Genomic DNA, 18,507 nt, shown 5'->3' on the forward strand with positions numbered 1-18,507 from the left:
TTGGCCAATAGAAATACTTATGGAGTACGGCCATAGTTTTCTCTACACCAGTGTCGTGTGACCCAACTGCAGTGCACCTCCCAAATCAACTTGGCACAATCACTTTAAGGAACACAAAGGTGGCCCAAGTAGCATAATAATGTGTCCTGGAGGTGGAAGTTTGGAATTTGTTTGCCATCCACTAGCATCTGATAGTGGTGAACTCTGGATCATTTTCCAAAGGTCTCGTGGCCACAAGAGTTGAGAACAGTGGTCAGTGCTGTAACCGGTGGATGACTAGGGCAATCTACAACATGATTGGTGTTGTCTTTCTTGTATTTAATGTACAAATGGAATTGTTACGGATATGTGGACCACTTCTAATGGCGATCGTTTTGCAACTTCCCTTATGTCTGAATAAACTGGAGGGGTTGGTGATCTGTGTGGATGACCGTCTCCTTTCCCAGAATGTAATGTTTCCATTGGCGGCATGCCTACACGATAGAATACGTCTTTTTATCATAGGTGGGGTAATTCTGAATTGTATCAAAAAGTGTCTCACTGTGATAGGCCACCAGATGCCCCTTGTTGGGTGAGAACTTCACCAATAGCATAGTCGGAGATGTCTATCTCAATTTCAAATGGTTGTTGCAGGTTTGACAATGTGAATACAGGTGCAGAGCAGAGGTGGTGCTTCAGCTCAATGAACGACTTTTGTTGGGACTCAGACCAAAAAAAAATTGCTTTCACTCCGCCCTTGGTAACCTGACTCAGAGGCCAAGTGATATGAGAGAATCCCAACACAAACCTCCGATAAAAATTGGCAAGGCCCAAAAAGTTGCGAAGCTCTGTTAGAGTGGTCGAGGCTAGCCAATCCCAAATGACTTGGATCTTAGCCGGATCCACATGCACGCCTTTCTCATCAATGATGTAGCCCAGATATTGGACCTAGCTCATGCCAAAGGTGCATTTCTCCAAGTTGGCACATAGTTTGTGTTGCCGCAAGGTTTGAAGGACCTGCCAAATGTGTTGCAGGTGCTCTTCCCAACTCTTGTTGAAGATGAGGATGTCGTCTAGATATACAACCACGAACGAGTTGGTGAAGGGCCACAAGATGTCATCCATCAACCTCATAAAAGTTGCAGGGGCATTTGTCAACCCAAAAGGCATGACCAACCACTCGAAAATGCCCTCCTTGGATTTGAAGGCAGTCTTCCATACATCTGTGGGTTCTATTGGAACCTAGTGATAGCCAAACTTCAAATCGATCTTGCTGAAATAATTGGCCCCCTTGAGCTAGTCAAGAAAGTCATCAATCTGTGGGATTGGATACCAGTTCCTAACAGTGATTTTGTTTAGTGCCCAATAGTTGATGCGAAGTCTCCAAGTTTCATCCTTCTTTTGAACAAGAACAATCAGGCTAATCTACCCCTTTTGCAATAACTCCTAGATTTGTTGCTCAATTTCTTCATTTTTCGGAATGGAGCGATGATATATTGATCCATTAGGTAGAGGTGCTCTGGGAGTCAGATCTATTGAATGCTTGACCTGACAATGCAAAGGTAACCCTATCGGGCAGGAGAAGATATCCCAGTATTCTTCCACGACCTTATCCACCTACTTCTATTGCGTGGGGGAGCCCTTCCCAGGGGCCATGGATGTGGCCACTATCTTCCCCTTACATTAAGAGCAAATCAGAAAGAACATGTATAACTTATTGCCCAAAGTAACAATAACAGTGCGAGGCCTAGACTCATACACAGCATGACGCTTCCATAAGTATGGTTGGCATAATAACACATCACAAACTTCAAGAGGAGCAACATCACACAGTACCTCATCTGTGAAGGGCTTGATGTTGTAGGGAAAGCAGCAATGTTGGCTGACGCAAATCTCATCTTTGGTGTAGCCACCTGATAGTGTATGGTTGCGGTTGTGGTGTGGTTTGTAGGGCCAACTGTTTAACGACTTCTGCTGAAATGAGGTTCTTTTGGCTCCCACATCTGTGAATGGAAGAGATGCTCCCCCTCCTCTAGATCTTCGGGCTCTATCTTCTAAACCTTGGTGGTGGCAACGGTGGCACTGGGTTTTGCGTCAATAATCTACTTCCCCTTGTCACTCTCCTTGTCAGGTTTTGGCTCAAAATCAAAACATACATCGAACTCTGAAGCTTTCAGCTCAGCCACCAATGACTGCTTGGCACGACACTCATTTGTGTTATGAGTGGGGCTCTTGTGGAACTCGCACCACTTTCTTGTGTCCTTCGTCTTCATGGTGCCATTCTTTGCTTGCGGCTTCTGATGGGTTGTCCTGGGCCGCTCCACCTTGGCTTTGTCCCTTGTTCTGCAATTTAGGGGTGCTTTTTCCCTAATTTTGATTCGCAAATCCAAAGTCGCGCTTCTTTTGTTTAAATTTTTGTTCAATCTTGGCAGCATATTGGTATGCTACACCAAGCAAGGAGATGTCTAGGAACTCCATTTCTTCCTGAATGTATTTGTGCAAACAGTCGCGGTACTTGAGCACCAGATGTTGCTCAGAGTCTTTGATACCTAGCTTTGTGCGTAGAGTATGAAAAATATTTGTGAACTCATGCACATCTTGGTCCCTTTGTTGTCGTAGTGTGGTCCATTGTATGTACTTGTCCTCATAGCTTCCCACGAGGTAATATTGTTCCTTGACAGCGTCTCAAAAAGAGTTCCAAGAGGGTGCAGCTATAAACAAAGAGGGTTCCTCAACTCTTTTCTCACAATAAGTTTCCCACCAGTCCTTGACATGGGACGCGGCTTCAAGCAGTGCAAAAGTAATCTTTCCCCTATCGAAGAAACTATGGACCGAAAAATAACCTTCTAGCGGATTCAACCATTTATCTAAACATCTGCACCTATTTGACCTTCGAATATAGGGATATCAAAGTTAAATTGCACCTTAAAGGGGGCGGCGCCTCCGAAGTGACTGTTGGACAAAGATCTGTCGTCAATGGGCATCCACTGAAGGATCTAGGCAAAGTTGTCCATCATCTCGTTCCTTTACCGCTCAAGGGCTTCTTTGAGAAACAGTTTGATAGGATCTCCTGCTCCCTCGTCTTTCTTTTCTTCCACGATGGGAGGTCGTCGATGTCAGCAGGGACGATGTTGCAAAGGCTCAATGAGTTCAAGTCCCAACTCCTTATACCCCAACCTCGTTGGGGACATGCACAGAATAACAAAGAAAGAGTAGACCGCTCTGATACCACTAATCCAGATTTATGAAGAAATGAAATGAAATACAGATATAAACAGAAACACAGAACTACAGCGAAAACAAAACTTCAATTCATTAACAATAAAGTACTGAAAATTGTTTACATGCAGAATGGAAATAAACTAGCTTGGGTGATGGTAGCTTATCTCTAAGAAGATATGTGTCAGATGCATGCCTTTTGAATTGTGTTACAATGAGTCTCAAAGGCCTTTTTATTATTGAGAAAAAAGGAAAAATCCTAAACATCCAAAAACCTAACCCTAGGAGATGAAGCAGCAAAAGTTTGTGGACCTCGTTGGGGATAGTTGGTACATCAACTTCCTGGAGTCGTAACTTTGGCATACGATCTACATTTGACGTGTACAATACCTCGTTAGAAAAATTTATCCGAGGACTACAATTTTCGATTGCAAACCCCTACCACAGGCTGCGAGTTTGTCCGTTTTTCAGAAGAAGAAAAAAATGTCGTTTAGGGCCTCAAAATGGCTTTCGAAGTTCAGGACTCAAAAAACTACCAAAAATAGTAAATTGTGCTACAATTAAGGAAATGAAAGAAACAGTGTTAGGCAGGTGGCCACCAATATCCACCTAGATCAAGACTGTACTGTACAAAACGGTTTAGTATTGGTTCGCTTCAAGAAATATTATAAGAGTTAGCATCTAAGTCACTGAACACATCCCTCCCCCCACATGTCCTGAATCCTGCATGTCTAACACGATTCGAACCTGACACAAGTTTGACTCATGTCGAACACGAGCGCTACTGGTGTCCAGAAATTTGGACACATGTCTTGTGAAGAAAATCTTGAAATCGATTTACTGCAGCATTCTCATGCAATTCAGTCACAATTTTGGAGCTCTCGGAAATTTTGAAGTGCAACTATGGGCAATTAAGCAAGCAATGTTAGAAGGGATTCCAAGTGTTGGGAAGTGGATTTTTCCAAGCCCTACTAATGATATTAATGGTAATGTTAAATTCTTAAAGTAAAAGGATTCTCCTTTATATTTCATTTTCATCCTTACCATGAAATGACTCGAGATTTTGAGAGTGGTTTCAACCTCATTGGATTTCATATGAAGAAAGTAGAATTTTAGATCCCACACAAAATCAAACAAACTTAACAATTTTCGATATTTCAGGATTGGGAGGATTGTTGAAAAATGTGTAACCAGGTTCGGTCTTCATAAGTACGAAATGTATCCTTGTAAATTACAAAATGAAAAGAAATTATTATTATTGGAGCATGGATTTCATGTTCAAGTTCTTTTATTTTATAGGTCAAGCACCCATTGAGTGCTTCTAGGGTTTTTCCTTGGTCTAAGAGTCATTGTCATATATTGAAGACCCCAATGGGCACATTGTATCTTGTAAAGAAAAATTATTTTTGTCTTTAAAGTGTCATAATGCCCTCCAAGTCGGCCTAGAAGTTGTCAAGTCAGCCTAAGTGAAGAGCCACGTCTACCCTTGAAGAGGCCTATATAAAGAAAGGAACTCGTCCTCCAAAGTATCACTCACTCATCTCTCATTCTATGCAAAGAAGAGGACAAGAAGAGGTCGAAGAAGAAGGATGAAGAAGAGGTTGAAGGAAGTCGAAGTGCTTGGGCTAGTTCTCTCTCCCATGTGCAAGTCGAAGCTAGGGTTTCTGCGCAAGGGTTATCTTTGGTTCGATCTTGGAAGGAAGAGAGAAAAGAAGTCAAGCGAAGGTCACTTAGGGTGTCTCTCTAACCCTAAGTCTCAAGGAAAGGCAAGCGAAGGGAAGAAGAGGCCATACGAAGAAGATCGAAGTCTTCAAGAGGGGCAGCAACAATTGTCGAGGAGACAGAATTTTGGATCTACAGTAGGAGGTTGAAGTTCTTGCAACAGGAGGCTGAGTTGATCTTGATCTTGGAGGGTATTTGTCTGAGTCACAAGGTCTTGGTATTCGTCAATTGAAGGATCTATAAGAAGAGAAGAGATTTAAGGGTTTTCCCTCAAGAGGAGGGGTTTTGGCCCTGGTTTGCAACCTATATACTGTGTCACTGTTCTTATTGTTTTGGTAGTTGTTTGATGTATCTCACATTATAATAATAAGGATCAAAGCTAATAAGGTAAAAGGTAACACAAACAGTTATCAAGTTAGAGAGAATTAACATATTCATTGCCCTATTGAATTCTCAACAAGGATTACAACGTTTCCATCGCAGTTTGTCATGTATGGGGATATGGAACTAGAATTTAATTAAAAGGACCAAACCCTCTATGTACCTTGATGTCGGTGGCATAGATTGTTGAACTCCTCTATCACGACCATAGTAAAAATGCACCCATCACTCAAACAAAATCTCGATTTGACATGTTAATTTTTTTCTATCTTATTTTAATGCTTAGAGGGTGATGTTGATGATGAGGATCCCAATATAGGCAATGATTTTGATGATATATAGTACTAGTTATTTGTTGTAGCATGATTTTTTTGGACTATATAGGCCATTTAGGGCCTCTTTGTTGATGTATTTTTGGTTCAAAGATGGATTGCATTTGCACTCAATGCTATTTTGGTTATATGCATTAGTTGTGTATTGAATTTGTATCATCATCATCTAAATGTTTTATATATTTCATATTTATGCATAGTTCACTAATGTTTTATATTTTTAATATATAATATATAATGTGTCATCTACGTCCTATTCCGGGAGTGGGGAGGGGGGGGATCGTTGTGTCATGTGTCAGATACTCATATTTTTGTGCCCTACGTGTCCTGTGTCCTCTTGTCAAGTGACTTGGGCTTGCATGCATCGTTGGCATGCATATGGAATCTCTACAGCAAGGGCATAACTTTTATCTCAATTACCACTTTAAGAAATTTATTAATCAAATATTGTATTTGAACATAGACCTAGGCCATTTCTTTCCTTATGAGGAATAAAACTAGCCCAAAGTTTCCTTTTATTGTCTTTCTTTTCTCCTTAGAGGTATTGCATGAGTCAAAAGTTGATAATCTCCTCCATTTGGGAGATAGCCCCAGATCAAGGTGAAGTTGAATTAGATTTAGCTTTGGTAGAGTTATCTACGTGATGTCACGATGAAAGTTGTTCAAAGGGATGGACTAGAGTTTCTGCCCTATTTGACAAAGTCTAAAGGAATAGGGATTAGGATCAAGTTCTAGGATTCCAGATTGAGCTTGAATGCGAGGAATGACAAAGTTTTGAGAGTTAGAATGGTGTTAAATTGCATTGTAAATGGGTGCATTTTTTGTAGAAGCCGACACCATCATAGAGTTGGCCACATGGAGGAGCATAGTTTTTTATCTTCATCCATGTGAGCATTGTGGAAAGAATTTTGTTTTCTCACCTTGTATCTGAGAAGCAGGGATTGATATAGGTAATTCACAGTGACGCTTCTAGTTTTGACGCCCTATCAATCAAGCATGTACAAGGGAACCTGAGCTACATCTAGAACCAGAGCCTCAAACCTAGAGTTAGAGTAAGAGTTGCATCCAAACTCAAAGCCATGAGCATGACTCGGTTTGTGGTCTAACTGAAACCACCATTTAGTAGAAGAATTGCAGTGTCTGCTAGACATTAGTTTGCATTCATATTTTTTGGTCATCTTCAAATCGCCATTTGTGAGCACTTCCAATTAGCTGAAGACATCAACTTCTAGCTAAATCAGGAAATGTTCCGCAAATTGCTAAGCCTTAGAGTCAAGTTCCAATAATTTGTGGTCATCTTCAAATCACCAATTGTGAACACTTCCAATCAGTAGAAGACATCAACTTCTAGCCAAATTTGAAAATGTTCCGAGAACTGCAAAGCGTTAGAAGTGATTTCCAAAGTTGGTGGTCAGCCTTAAACCACCATTCAGTAGAATACTTTGACTTCTGCTACGCATTTGGTTTGTGGTCTTCCTTAAACCACTAGATTCAAAGAGCACATTCAACCAGTGGCAGCTGTCCTAATGTCTTTGGATGGACTCACATACACCCCTTTGGATTAAGGGGGGGAATGTTAGACACATAATCATAAGGGTTACAGAGAGGAATATGTATTATGGACCATCGATGGGAGTCCAAGAAACCTTGGAATATGAACCCAACAGTCGTAAACATCATATTTATATGTATCTCTGATTAATGAAAAGTATTCACGCTTATTCTTTCATCTTCTGTAGTCCAACATCTATAATAGCATTCTTTGTAATAACTAGATTTGATTTTCTCCAAAAAATAGCATCACCTATTGGTGAATTTCATCATATGCCGTGACAGCACAATTTTCACTTAAATTTCTTCAAAGAACAATTCTATGAGAACATGCTATGAAAATATTAAATGGTTCAAACCAAAAAGCCAACTTCTCAGCGATATAGAAAACATCTACCATTTTCCAGCTTTGCAACAGCGAGCTTTGAAAACTAAACTGGATACCTACAAGTAGAAGTTAGATCTTAGAATAATGTCATTTTCCAGTGATCCCTTGTTCACAAATAGGTTACGTCTGTGTTTTTCAAAAACTCTTTCAATTTTGGCTTGCACATTGCCTATTGACCTAGTTAGAGTTGAGAATTCAAACCCATGATACATACCCATTTTCAGTTAAACGCAATTTTTGAGAATTAATCCCAAAGACAGGAGAAGATGAAGCAAATGCAAATAAGCAGCAACTCTGTACAGTAATATTGCTAAAGAGCCTGATAAAAGCTGTGTCCCTTCTATTATTAAAATATGCAACATTGAATAACTAGGAGCAAGAACAAATCTATCACATAAAAATAGACTCTATCATCCCCATATCATTAAGAAAACTATATAATCTCTGATCTCTGCATGCTTCAAGACTAAATGTTCAAGTTCTCAAGTGTTTTGATGAAGCCCGGGCAGTTGAGAGGAGTGTTATACTCCCTACCCAGGTTCAATTCCCACAGCTGACATGCATTGTTGACTAATATTTCAAGCTTCTACATAATCCGGTTTAACCTAGTTACCATCCCCAGAATGAGGGGAAGTTCTGGGCGGGTTTTCCCAGGAAATGCATGATGAAGAATATATATATATATATATATATAGAGAGAGAGAGAGAGAGAGAGATGGAAGTGCTTGGTGGGTTTTCCCAGAAAATGCACGACGAAGAATACACACACACATATATAGACAGATGGAGATATATAAATAGACTTATCTTAATTTTGGAGATCAACCGTGTCAAAGTCAGAGTCACTCATTTGAGCCTAAAAGTCAACATTACAAGTCAAATGATTTATTTGTATTTGGGCTTAATGTTAACTCAGTCCAGAGCTCAGGCATGGTTTTCAAAGCTGTAGCCCTACAGCAGCAGCATTTTGTTTCGAACAGTGAAATTTTAGTACTCCAGATATTTCAAAGTCAAACCTTCAGAAAGAAGGATGTTAAAATATAAGAATGAGGCGACTCTCCAAAGCCTCAGAACCTGTGTGTAATGTAAATATTTTTAGCTATACAAGCCACAGTAATATAAATTATTTTATACCAAAAACAAAAAAAAGATTAAAAAAAATAATAACCAAAAAAAAACATAGTTTTAGACTTTTTACTAGACAAACATATGTTGACTGTTTAATTGCAGTTTATCAAATTAAAACATTCAATTGTTTGATGTGACATCCTAACTACGATTTTACAAGAGAGACTGTGAAGTTCACATTAAGTGAACTTGCAATGAATAGAAAAAATTGGGAAGAGGTCATTATATATCCGTTTCAAGAAAGCATGCAAAGCATTTATCACTCTGCTAAAACTTCTTGCACAGTAAATAAATTTAACCATACTAAATTATCACATATATCTCAAAGTAGATGACTGGAGCATAATAAGGATTCTCTAAAAACAACCAATGAGTCCATTTACAGAATCAAAGAAGGATGTCAATTACAACACGTGTTCAAAAAACAACAAAAAATAAAGATGGCTTAGCTTATAAGTTATAACATTACATCCACCTGCAATGACACAACCAAGATCTACGAAATAAAGGGCACAGGCATAAAATAGAAATTCAACACGGAATCCTTCTAGTGGGATGAGCAAACAAATTAGAGGAAGGGGAGATAGGGGCATGCCAATTAACCTCCCAATATTGTCATTTTTGAGCTATCCGTTGCTTGCTGTCCACTCTTCTGCCAGCCTATACACCATACAGGACTCGTATCCTGCTACAAAATCAAATTCAGTTTTAGATCAGTGGTTGATTTGCTCCCCCGTTACTGTTATTTATAATTGAAAGTTACATTATAATAGCAAGGGTTGGTTAATGGTGGCACCTATGTATGTACATTGTAAACTATGTAATGTATATACTTTAAATTTAAAATTGTAAAGTCAAAGCATTCCTGTTTTTCAAATTTCATTTCAGAGTAAACATGAAGAAAACAAGGATACAGTTCTTACAGGCGATAACTGTTGAAAAAGATAATCTCTAGGCTTCAAGTCCATGGGTGCACCCTCAAAGTAGAGTGTAACAGAGGGGAATATCTCATCGATGCTGACAGAAGAGCAATCAGTTCAGAAAAATCAGCACACTATTACAAAACAGAAAGATTTTACTACCACAATGGCAGACCCACCAAAACAAAGAGAATAAAGGCCCCTTATCAGTTATATGGACATGATCTCACAAACCTATGAACCGTCAAGAAACATGGATTTCCTTTCAAAATAAACGGTTGTGTATATTGCGATACTGCGGTAGCAATCTGCATACAATTTGATTTAGTCATAAATTAGTAAAATTTGAATGCACTGGTAAAATTGAAAATAAAATGATTATGTACTTACCGAATTGACAAAGGGATTATAAGCTTCCTCTGCAAGATATGCTAGTGTAGTACCACAATCAACAATTGTTCCACGATTGTTTGTTGTTGCAAATACTTGAGGATCAATGGAAAGCTGCTGCCCATTGACAGCAATCCCCTTAAGATTCAGATTGTAATGAGGCCTGACAATATACCAAGACAAAGTCAATCGCCTTGTGACAAGCAATAGCAGCCTCTTAGTATCCTGCTTACATAGACCAAACCCATAAAATAGGATCATGTTGTTAAACATGTGCAAATGCCAAATATATAAGAAACCTTGCCAGCCAGTTTGAAAGTTGAAACCCTTCAAAAAAGTTTGAATGCTTATTGATGCTTCATACTGAGAGAAGTCTTTGAAACTTCTAGTGTAATAACTCACATATGCTAATGTTATCAAACTTGGCCGAGCCAAGTTCACTCAGCTGAGTTAGACCAGTTTTTGACCAAACCAGTTCTGAACCAGTAAACCCTGTAAATCCTAAAGGGCAACTGCAGTTAATTGGACTTGGAGCCACTTAACCCACCGGAGGTGGATGAGTCAGGTGTTGTACCTTTAGGAACAGGCCCTCAAGAGGGGAGTAAAGCAGCTGCAGAGACTGATCCTCAGGACAGTCCTGAGGATTCAACCGAAGCTGATGCTCTAGAAGAGTGATGACTCATGACAGAGTATTGTACTCATTAGATTATAATTTGTCATTTAATGATTTTGGACACGGAAATCCATTTAGAGCTTCAATCTTTAAGTATCATATCCCAAAACTTAAATTCCATGTATTTGATGTAAATGTTTGTATTTACATCGATGTATATGAAAATTTTAAATTAATTTTAAATATTTTATGTATTTTTTATTTGGTCAAGTTTGTTCGCCAAGTCTTAACCAAGTCATCATTTGAAGGCTTACCAAGTCTGAGTTCGATGACTCTGCGTCTACTAATACCGAGCAGACTAACTTTCACTAAAATGATATTTGACAATTAACAATACTTTTTGTTTAATTTTACCCTGATTGAAGCAACATAATTATGCATGTAATGATCAAACTTGCATTGATTGCTTCAATGTCCTCCAATCATGATTAGAATACACATCTTCAAATATTTTGTTGAGTTGAAGGTCGGACACTGTCATTTCAAACTTCTGCTGCTGCAGCTAGGTACCTAAAGTTTAGACATAATTAGAATGCTAATTTTTCAACCTCTATTTTATTTGTATTTCAGAGAGTATTTTACTCTGAATTTGGCACTAAAAAGTTATACATTGTGATGTGACACTGCAAATGACAAATTGGCCAAAGATTCAAAGAAAACCAAGAACTCCAGTAATGACCTATGTCATAACCTTACGGTCACAGTGGAGGCAAATTTATTAGCTTCAGACACCAACTTCTTCCATTGAAGAGACTCCTAAAATCGGTCAAACTTAAAACATCGGGCCTATGCATTCATTCAGGTTCAGTTATGGAGATATATTTTAATATTGATTCATTCAGAAATACTACAAGATCAAATTAAAGATAGAACCATGTATGGCTATGTGACTTCTAGTCACTAAAATTGGAACAAATTATAAAATGAAAAGCAGGAACATTGATATCTATCATGATAAATCAAGTATATTTCTTGCATAGAAATGCTACCCAGCTTTGAGAATGTTCCAGGAACATTTAAATGCGGAATCCACGCCACATTCAGTATTGTCCAATGTAAATGTTGGAATACTGAAACCAGTATCCTTGACACTCTTTTCTCAAATGTATATGCTAGATTCAAGAATTCCACTTTAAACAAAGGAATTTCAATTAATTTCCAACATCTAGCAACATTTCTAATAAAAAACTTAGGCTATCTTGAATAACATAATATGACGTAAAAGGAAAATGTGCAACCGTCCATCGGACAGGCACCTTCACTAGTTTTTTGTTTGGTGAATTATTTATCAAATCGTCCCCCAAATAGTTGCAGGGACTTCAATTATCATATCATCGTGTTCTGGAACACATCATTGCAGAGAAATATTTTAAAATTTCCTTGCAACTATAATTTCAAGACCAAAATCATGCTAAAGCAATGCTGGAGTGCAAAGAATGTCATCATTACAAATTACAATCACTTCCATTTTAAACATCAACAATAGAAATATTTCCTTCCATGAGAATTAAGGTAACTGCAGCTCCGAGACCCCAAGAAGATCAACATGCACTGGTCTTGGCACACTTCATGCATGAAGTCGTATCACATCAAAGAATTTTAACTAATGACAGCCAATCACTAAGAAACACTTTCATGTGCAACAGGAATAACAAGTGGATAAAAGCTAAAGCTTATTGAAGTTGTTACTGAAGAGTCAAGATGGTATTTATTCACGTGCTTTAAAAGAAATCATACTAAATCCGTCCAGAAATACAACTTACTGCGATGGAACAATGGGAGTATACACCATGCCTGGTTCTGTAATCTCTCCAAGTACCAAGATACCTCCTCCACGGTCTTCTCCTTCCAAACAATGGGAGAATATCTTTGGTGCTAATCCTTGAGAGTTTAGCTGAGAAACCACAGAAAGATCATTCTGCCCAAACCCAAAAATGCCATCCACGGCCCTATCTGACTTCGTCAAGTCACCAGATTGGTTGTAGCTGCACCTGTTTACAGAAGACATCAGTAAGGACTAGGTTCAAATTCACTGGAAAACAACAAATACTTACAATTCAATTATGCAGCCTCAAAGAGTACAATTTCTTTGCTATTAGAAAACCAAAGAAATAAAGTAAAAACTTAAAACGTTTGTTGAGAAGAGTGATATAAATGACGAACCCAAAAGTAATCAAGGCAGAAGAATTGTTTGTCATATACTGATTTACATATTGATTATAGTGCAATTCATCAGACACGTAGTAACCAAGAGTACCACTTCCATCGCCATACTCAAAAGAGTAACCACAGTAACGATCAGTAGTGCAGACAGACTCTGAAATTTGATTTGCAGAAACACATTTTGAATCTATACAAGAGAGAGGCCTTGCTGTTGATGATCCTTGGGGATCAAAGAAATTAAGAGAGATCTGCAAACCAAATGGAAATTAGTCACTCTGAGAAATGCAAGCAGGTCAACTTAAATTATTTTAAAAGAATAAAAAACTCTATTCACTTCCTAGGGGATTTTCAAAGTTTTTAGTTAGAAAAAGTTTAATACCCAAAAAGCAACAGCAATAACCTGTTTATATTTTCTCTGAAAATGAATTTTCAGATAAGGAAGAGCAGCCAATCAATTTACTAGGTCTTAAAATAAAAGTTTATGTTGAAATAGCCATTGTATTTATTTGGACTCTAAAGCTAAGTTTTTAAAACCCAAAGTAGTTTATAACTAAAAATGGTTTCCGGTTTGTTTAAACTTCAGTTACTGGACAAGCACCAAACCTATGACTCATTCAAGTCCACTGGAGCTGAACCCCTCTGGTACTAAGGTGGGCCTATAGGCTTAGTCTATCGCAACAAAAATTTAAATTTGTTGCACACTGAGTGAAAGTGAATATTCTACTGCATGGCTTGGCAGGACTTGAGGTGAGAAAGTGCTCATGATATGGGGACCAATTATTTAGGTGTAAAGATTAGATTTTGAAATAAATTTGAGTTCAGAGGACATCAAGCGAATAGGACCGATCCTTAGTAAAGTCTGGTTCTAGAGTCAAAAATCATATTTTGAGAAAGGAAAGCGAGTTATACATATGTCAAAAACAATGGTTCTTTGGTTCACCGAGACGACAAAGAGAGTAACGCGCTCTTCAATGTGATAGTGAACTAAAAGTTAAGATAAAAAAGGATTCAGTAAACTTAAAACAGTAGGATTACTAGGTTCCGCCCTCTAAATTTTAAATAGAGTCCTGGTAAAAACCCATTTTTACAACCAAAAGGATGTCTATAAAGGATGTCTAGAAGTCAATATTGCTCGTCGTGATTAATCCAGAAAAATTACCTCAAAACATTATGAATCACAGAAGCCTGAACTCAGAAAAAAAGAAAGCTGTAATTTGAAATTGCAGGAAGGAATACGGATTTTACCCCAAGACCACTTGTTAAAGGGCAGGCATTACAGGGCTTGCAATTCACCCATAATATGTCACTCCCTGTGTCGATTTGAACATAATATGGCCTGGGTGGCGTGCCCAGCTCAATTCTGGTGTAGTACAGACTGTGCGCAGCCAAAAAAAAAATACGTGTGAGTGCCAAACCACTGCTCAACACCAAAACTGAAATTCAAGGAACGAAAGAGGAAAAAGCTTGAAATTCAGTTATTACCCTACCCACCCGGCAACAAAAGGATCCGCTGTGCCCTGCAGAGTAAAATCCACAATTGTGTTGAGAATACGCCCATGCCTTGCTCTGTCATGAGCTTTAAGCATTTCGAAATGCTCGCTACTCATTCCTCTGCCGTTATTTGCAGAGCTGGAACCTTCCCGGTTGGCATAAAGATGCTGCAACTTCACAACGCTATAAGCAGCTCCAGAGGCTAGGTGACCGAAAGCATTTATTACTGTAACTATTAAAATAATAATTGTCAGGCTACTTAAGGCCGGTTTTTTCGGGAAATTATGTGGCCTCCTGCGGTGGATCGGGTACCTGGTCGATTTCTCCATTTATGCAATGCGCTTATGCTACGAAATCTCCATGGCCCAAACCCAGTCTGAGCTGCGCGGGAAATCCAGGATAAAACCGGAACAATATGCAAATGGTGAAGAGTTCGATTCCGCGGGGTTGTTAGACTCTTAAATTGCGGTTCTCGACAGAATTGGTGGCGCAGCTGAGATTGACGTTGAATTCAATATGAGCCGGCGCTTTGAATTTGAACAAGAAGAGGCGATCAAATTCGGTGAAAAACGTCTCGACAGTGCCGAATTCTTCCAGAAAAGCAGCGACAACACACAGCTATATATATATATTAAGAATATTTGACCAACTTCCTGCTCCAAATTCATATAAAAAAAGTGCACGCCAAAGTGGCGTGGATATCAGGCAGGAAAAATGGCTCCATCCCTCCCTCCTGATTTTGATACTTAAACCGTGAACCGCCACGGGCACTGCCAGGTTAGGGCCGGCCAGTGGCCAACCTCGTCGTTGCAGGGCCTGTCAAAATGTACACGTCAGCGAATGGCTTACGTGGCTTTACCTGTGCCGTTGTTCGATTCTTCTTTAGCGGCGACTGATTACGACTTAATCCACTTCTAATTTAATGGCAGACACCAACTTCTCAACTTACCGCTCTCATTCACGTCATTGTGTATTTCCGGGAAAGGAAAAACCAGAGCCGTGGGTGCTCAAGATCCAGACATGCTACCTACTAACTATCAAACTCTGCCAACCGCTCATCAGATTACCAGTCTCCACTAAAATTGGAAGACGCCAGTGGAACTTAGGTGGGGAGATGGTAAAGCTAGTTGCCCCGACCGACCATTAAAGTAAAGGTGCTGGGGCCAACTTAAATGGCAAAACTGATTTTAAAAAAATACACACAACTGTTCACACATTCCGCAGGGGAGCCGAGTTGAGGCCAGTGGAGAAAATGGAAAAGATAGAAGAGGGAAAGTGATTTTGAAATAAATAAACTGGTCCAATCACGTATTCGAATCATCATCGATTATTATTAATTTTTTATTTGTACTTCACGGAATAATAAGGGCTTTATCTTATAAAAGATAAAGTAAGTCATTAAGTATTTTCAACTTTGTAAATTATTCATTTATCTTTTTAATGCTATCATTTTGGCAATTTCAATAAGATAATAGGGATTTTAGGTAGGTCATCACTACTTAAAGTTTTGACTTCTTTACTTTTCTGTCTTTTCTATGTGAAAGTTTAGCAGCTTGAGAAGCAGCCACAGTTTTATGCTTATTTTTCATGCGTTTTAGGTTAGAATAAAGAGAAATATGTTCTAGTTTCAGAAAATTGAGTATATCATATATTTTATTTCAAACCAAAATTTTGGAATTTTGTTTTTTTAACGGTGACATAGTAAAATAGTGAAACATAAATATCTAAAAAGTTCAGGATAAATTTATTTTTAAAAATTACATGATATAGTTTTTAATTACACCTTTAAAAAATATTTATGATATAGTTTTTAATTACATGTTTAAAAAAATATTCATAAGAGATAGATTTTAAAAAAGGTAATTAAATTTTAGGAAGAAATTGTTATTAAACTAAAAATAATAATAATACACTCATAACTAATTTTAATATTGATATCAAGAAATAATGTATTTTTTTCATTCATTTGATATAATTATAATATTGATATCAAGAAATAATATTTTTCTTTTTCATTCATTTTGATATTTATATCTATAAAGAGTAATCATTATTATCTTTTTTAATATATGTTAATGATGTTTTTTTCTTTACAAAACTATTAAATATTTGTACAAATAATTCAAAGATCTATTATAGAATTTAGACTTTGTGATCCATAATATGTTTGTGAGAATAATTTCAGCAAAATCACATAAAAAATAATATTATTAACAATATAAATAATTTAATTAAAAGTTTTTTATCAACCTTGATCCCTCCCCTTGGGCCTTGGTCAAACCTAGCCGTTAGAGGTCATGTTTATCCGTTACTCATTAAAATATAGCTGTTGGAATGGCCTGTTGTTCCTATTTAACTTATCGCGCAGATTGGATCTTCAACTTGTCCTGACGATGAACCACATTATGTGATTTTGCGGAAATTATTTTCACAAACAATTCAAAGATCTTTAAAATCTTTAAAAAAAATTATGAGTTTATCATTAAAAATTATTAAATTAAAGATATATAATTAAAAAAGTTATATAAATATATATATGGAAAAAAATTATTTTCAATTTTACTAATAATAATATATCAAAATTTTACGGGGTCTTGGATAGATGATGGTCAGTGTTATGTTAAGGTACTCTTTGATGTGAATTCACCAATTCAATTCCCTTCTCTAATCAGAATAATATATTAGATATAAAGAGAATGTAATACTATCAAACTTATCAAAATAATAATAATAATAATCTATAAAAACTAAATTCCATAATATTATAAACATCCACTTCATATGTTATTTAACTATGATAGAATAATAAATCACTGACAATTTTACTATTATATTCCCCATAAATATATAAATATTGTAAAATCATTTAATTATTTTATATATTAATAAAATAAATTTATAATTATTTTTATTAAATTTAAATTAAATAAATATATTTAAAAATTAAAACTAAACATATTTATTATTTTTTAATTTCAAGATTTATTTTTCAATTTTCTCAATTAAAATTCTATTATAAAATCTAAAAACTGCGGTATTTATTTACAATAAAAACATAAATTCCTCAAACCACTGGCATAAACTTTTATTAATTAATAATATGAGCATTAACCAACAAAAACATAAGAGAAAGAATATTTTTATTTATTTATTATTAAATACATTAGAAATTATGATTATGCGATGGAACGACATTCTCGTGCTGAAGTGAGAGCTTGCGATTGATGAAGGTGATCCTATGTGTGATTTTCAAAATAAGTGGGGCCCTGTGATTGATGACGGTGATCCTATGTGTCATTTTCAAAATATAAATATTGAGCGTGTGTGTGTTATAGGGCTAATTTCGTCACTCCACGTAATAACTTTGAAATGCTTTTGTCTGTGGAAAGTCAAGTGGTGAAGAGGTGGTGAAAGATTAAGATGAATATGCAAGTAGGTTGCTTGATTTTGATATTGATGTCAGGTTGAAACATACAACAAATAAATTTGACTTTGCGTAACAATAACAATTATGACGCAGGGCAACCGTTAGGTTGAGGTTATCATGATTACACGCGGATGAGGATGGACACGTGTTCTTTCACGTTATTTGAATTTTGATAATTGATTCATATGGATTTGATTTATTCTTTTCTTTTGGAAATGAAATCAAATTTAGGAGAGGCACGGTAAGATTGCTTGATCACTGGGTTAGGTCAAAAGTTTTGGGAATAGTTATTGATGAAATAAAAATAATATCAGTAGTGTTTTAAGGATTTAGTGCATTTAAAGATTGACAAAGGATTTAATAATAGTTATTTGATTCTTAATAAGTTCAGAGTTGAAGAATTATTTTGATTGAATTCGATTAAAAAGAAATTTTAATCGTTATTAAGTTTAAATGGTGAAGATTTTTAAAGTAGGTGTTTAGGAGTAGGTAAGAAATTTTAATCGTTATTAAGTTTAAATGTTGAAGATTTTTAAAGTGGGTGTTTAGGAGTAGGTTTGTTTTTCTTGATATGATGTTAATTTACATAATAGGTGTTGTGGTTTTTACTATGTTTGGTGTATTGCATGTGTTTCAGCATTTTATTAATCATTATACAAAGCTTGCACAAGTGCACAAGGTTAAACATTATTTGAATATTGTGGGTGGCATAGGGAGGTAGGAGGATTTAGTAGGAGACTTCT

The 18,507-nt window shown here is 36.8% G+C and overlaps 1 protein-coding gene across 4 annotated transcripts in view; it reads right to left on the reverse strand.

Annotated features, from left to right (window-relative positions):
• The window catches only part of LOC149157588 (aspartic proteinase 36-like), a 39,298-nt gene extending 23,727 nt beyond the window's left edge, over positions 1 to 15,571 (reverse strand). Inside the window, exons 1-8 of one of the 4 annotated variants that reach the window (XM_089435883.1) lie at positions 14,329 to 15,571; positions 14,092 to 14,221; positions 12,847 to 13,094; positions 12,447 to 12,674; positions 10,011 to 10,173; positions 9,855 to 9,928; positions 9,624 to 9,717; positions 9,304 to 9,388 (exon numbers count right to left, since the gene is read on the reverse strand). In XM_089435883.1, coding sequence (XP_089292009.1) covers positions 9,304 to 9,388; positions 9,624 to 9,717; positions 9,855 to 9,928; positions 10,011 to 10,173; positions 12,447 to 12,674; positions 12,847 to 13,094; positions 14,092 to 14,221; positions 14,329 to 14,666 — 1,360 coding nt within the window. In that variant the 5' untranslated portion in view covers positions 14,667 to 15,571. The remainder of the gene's footprint in view (positions 1 to 9,303; positions 9,389 to 9,623; positions 9,718 to 9,854; positions 9,929 to 10,010; positions 10,174 to 12,446; positions 12,675 to 12,846; positions 13,095 to 14,091; positions 14,222 to 14,328) is intronic. The other 3 variants (XM_089435884.1, XM_089435885.1, XM_089435886.1) reach the window with 3 other exon arrangements.
• Between the last annotated feature and the right edge of the window lie 2,936 nt (positions 15,572 to 18,507).

This window comes from Pinus tabuliformis, chromosome 5_2, assembly GCF_031772625.1.
Source record: "Pinus tabuliformis cultivar Carrire ecotype Pingquan chromosome 5_2, CPIR1, whole genome shotgun sequence".
Classification (NCBI taxonomy): Eukaryota; Viridiplantae; Streptophyta; class Pinopsida; order Pinales; family Pinaceae; genus Pinus; species Pinus tabuliformis.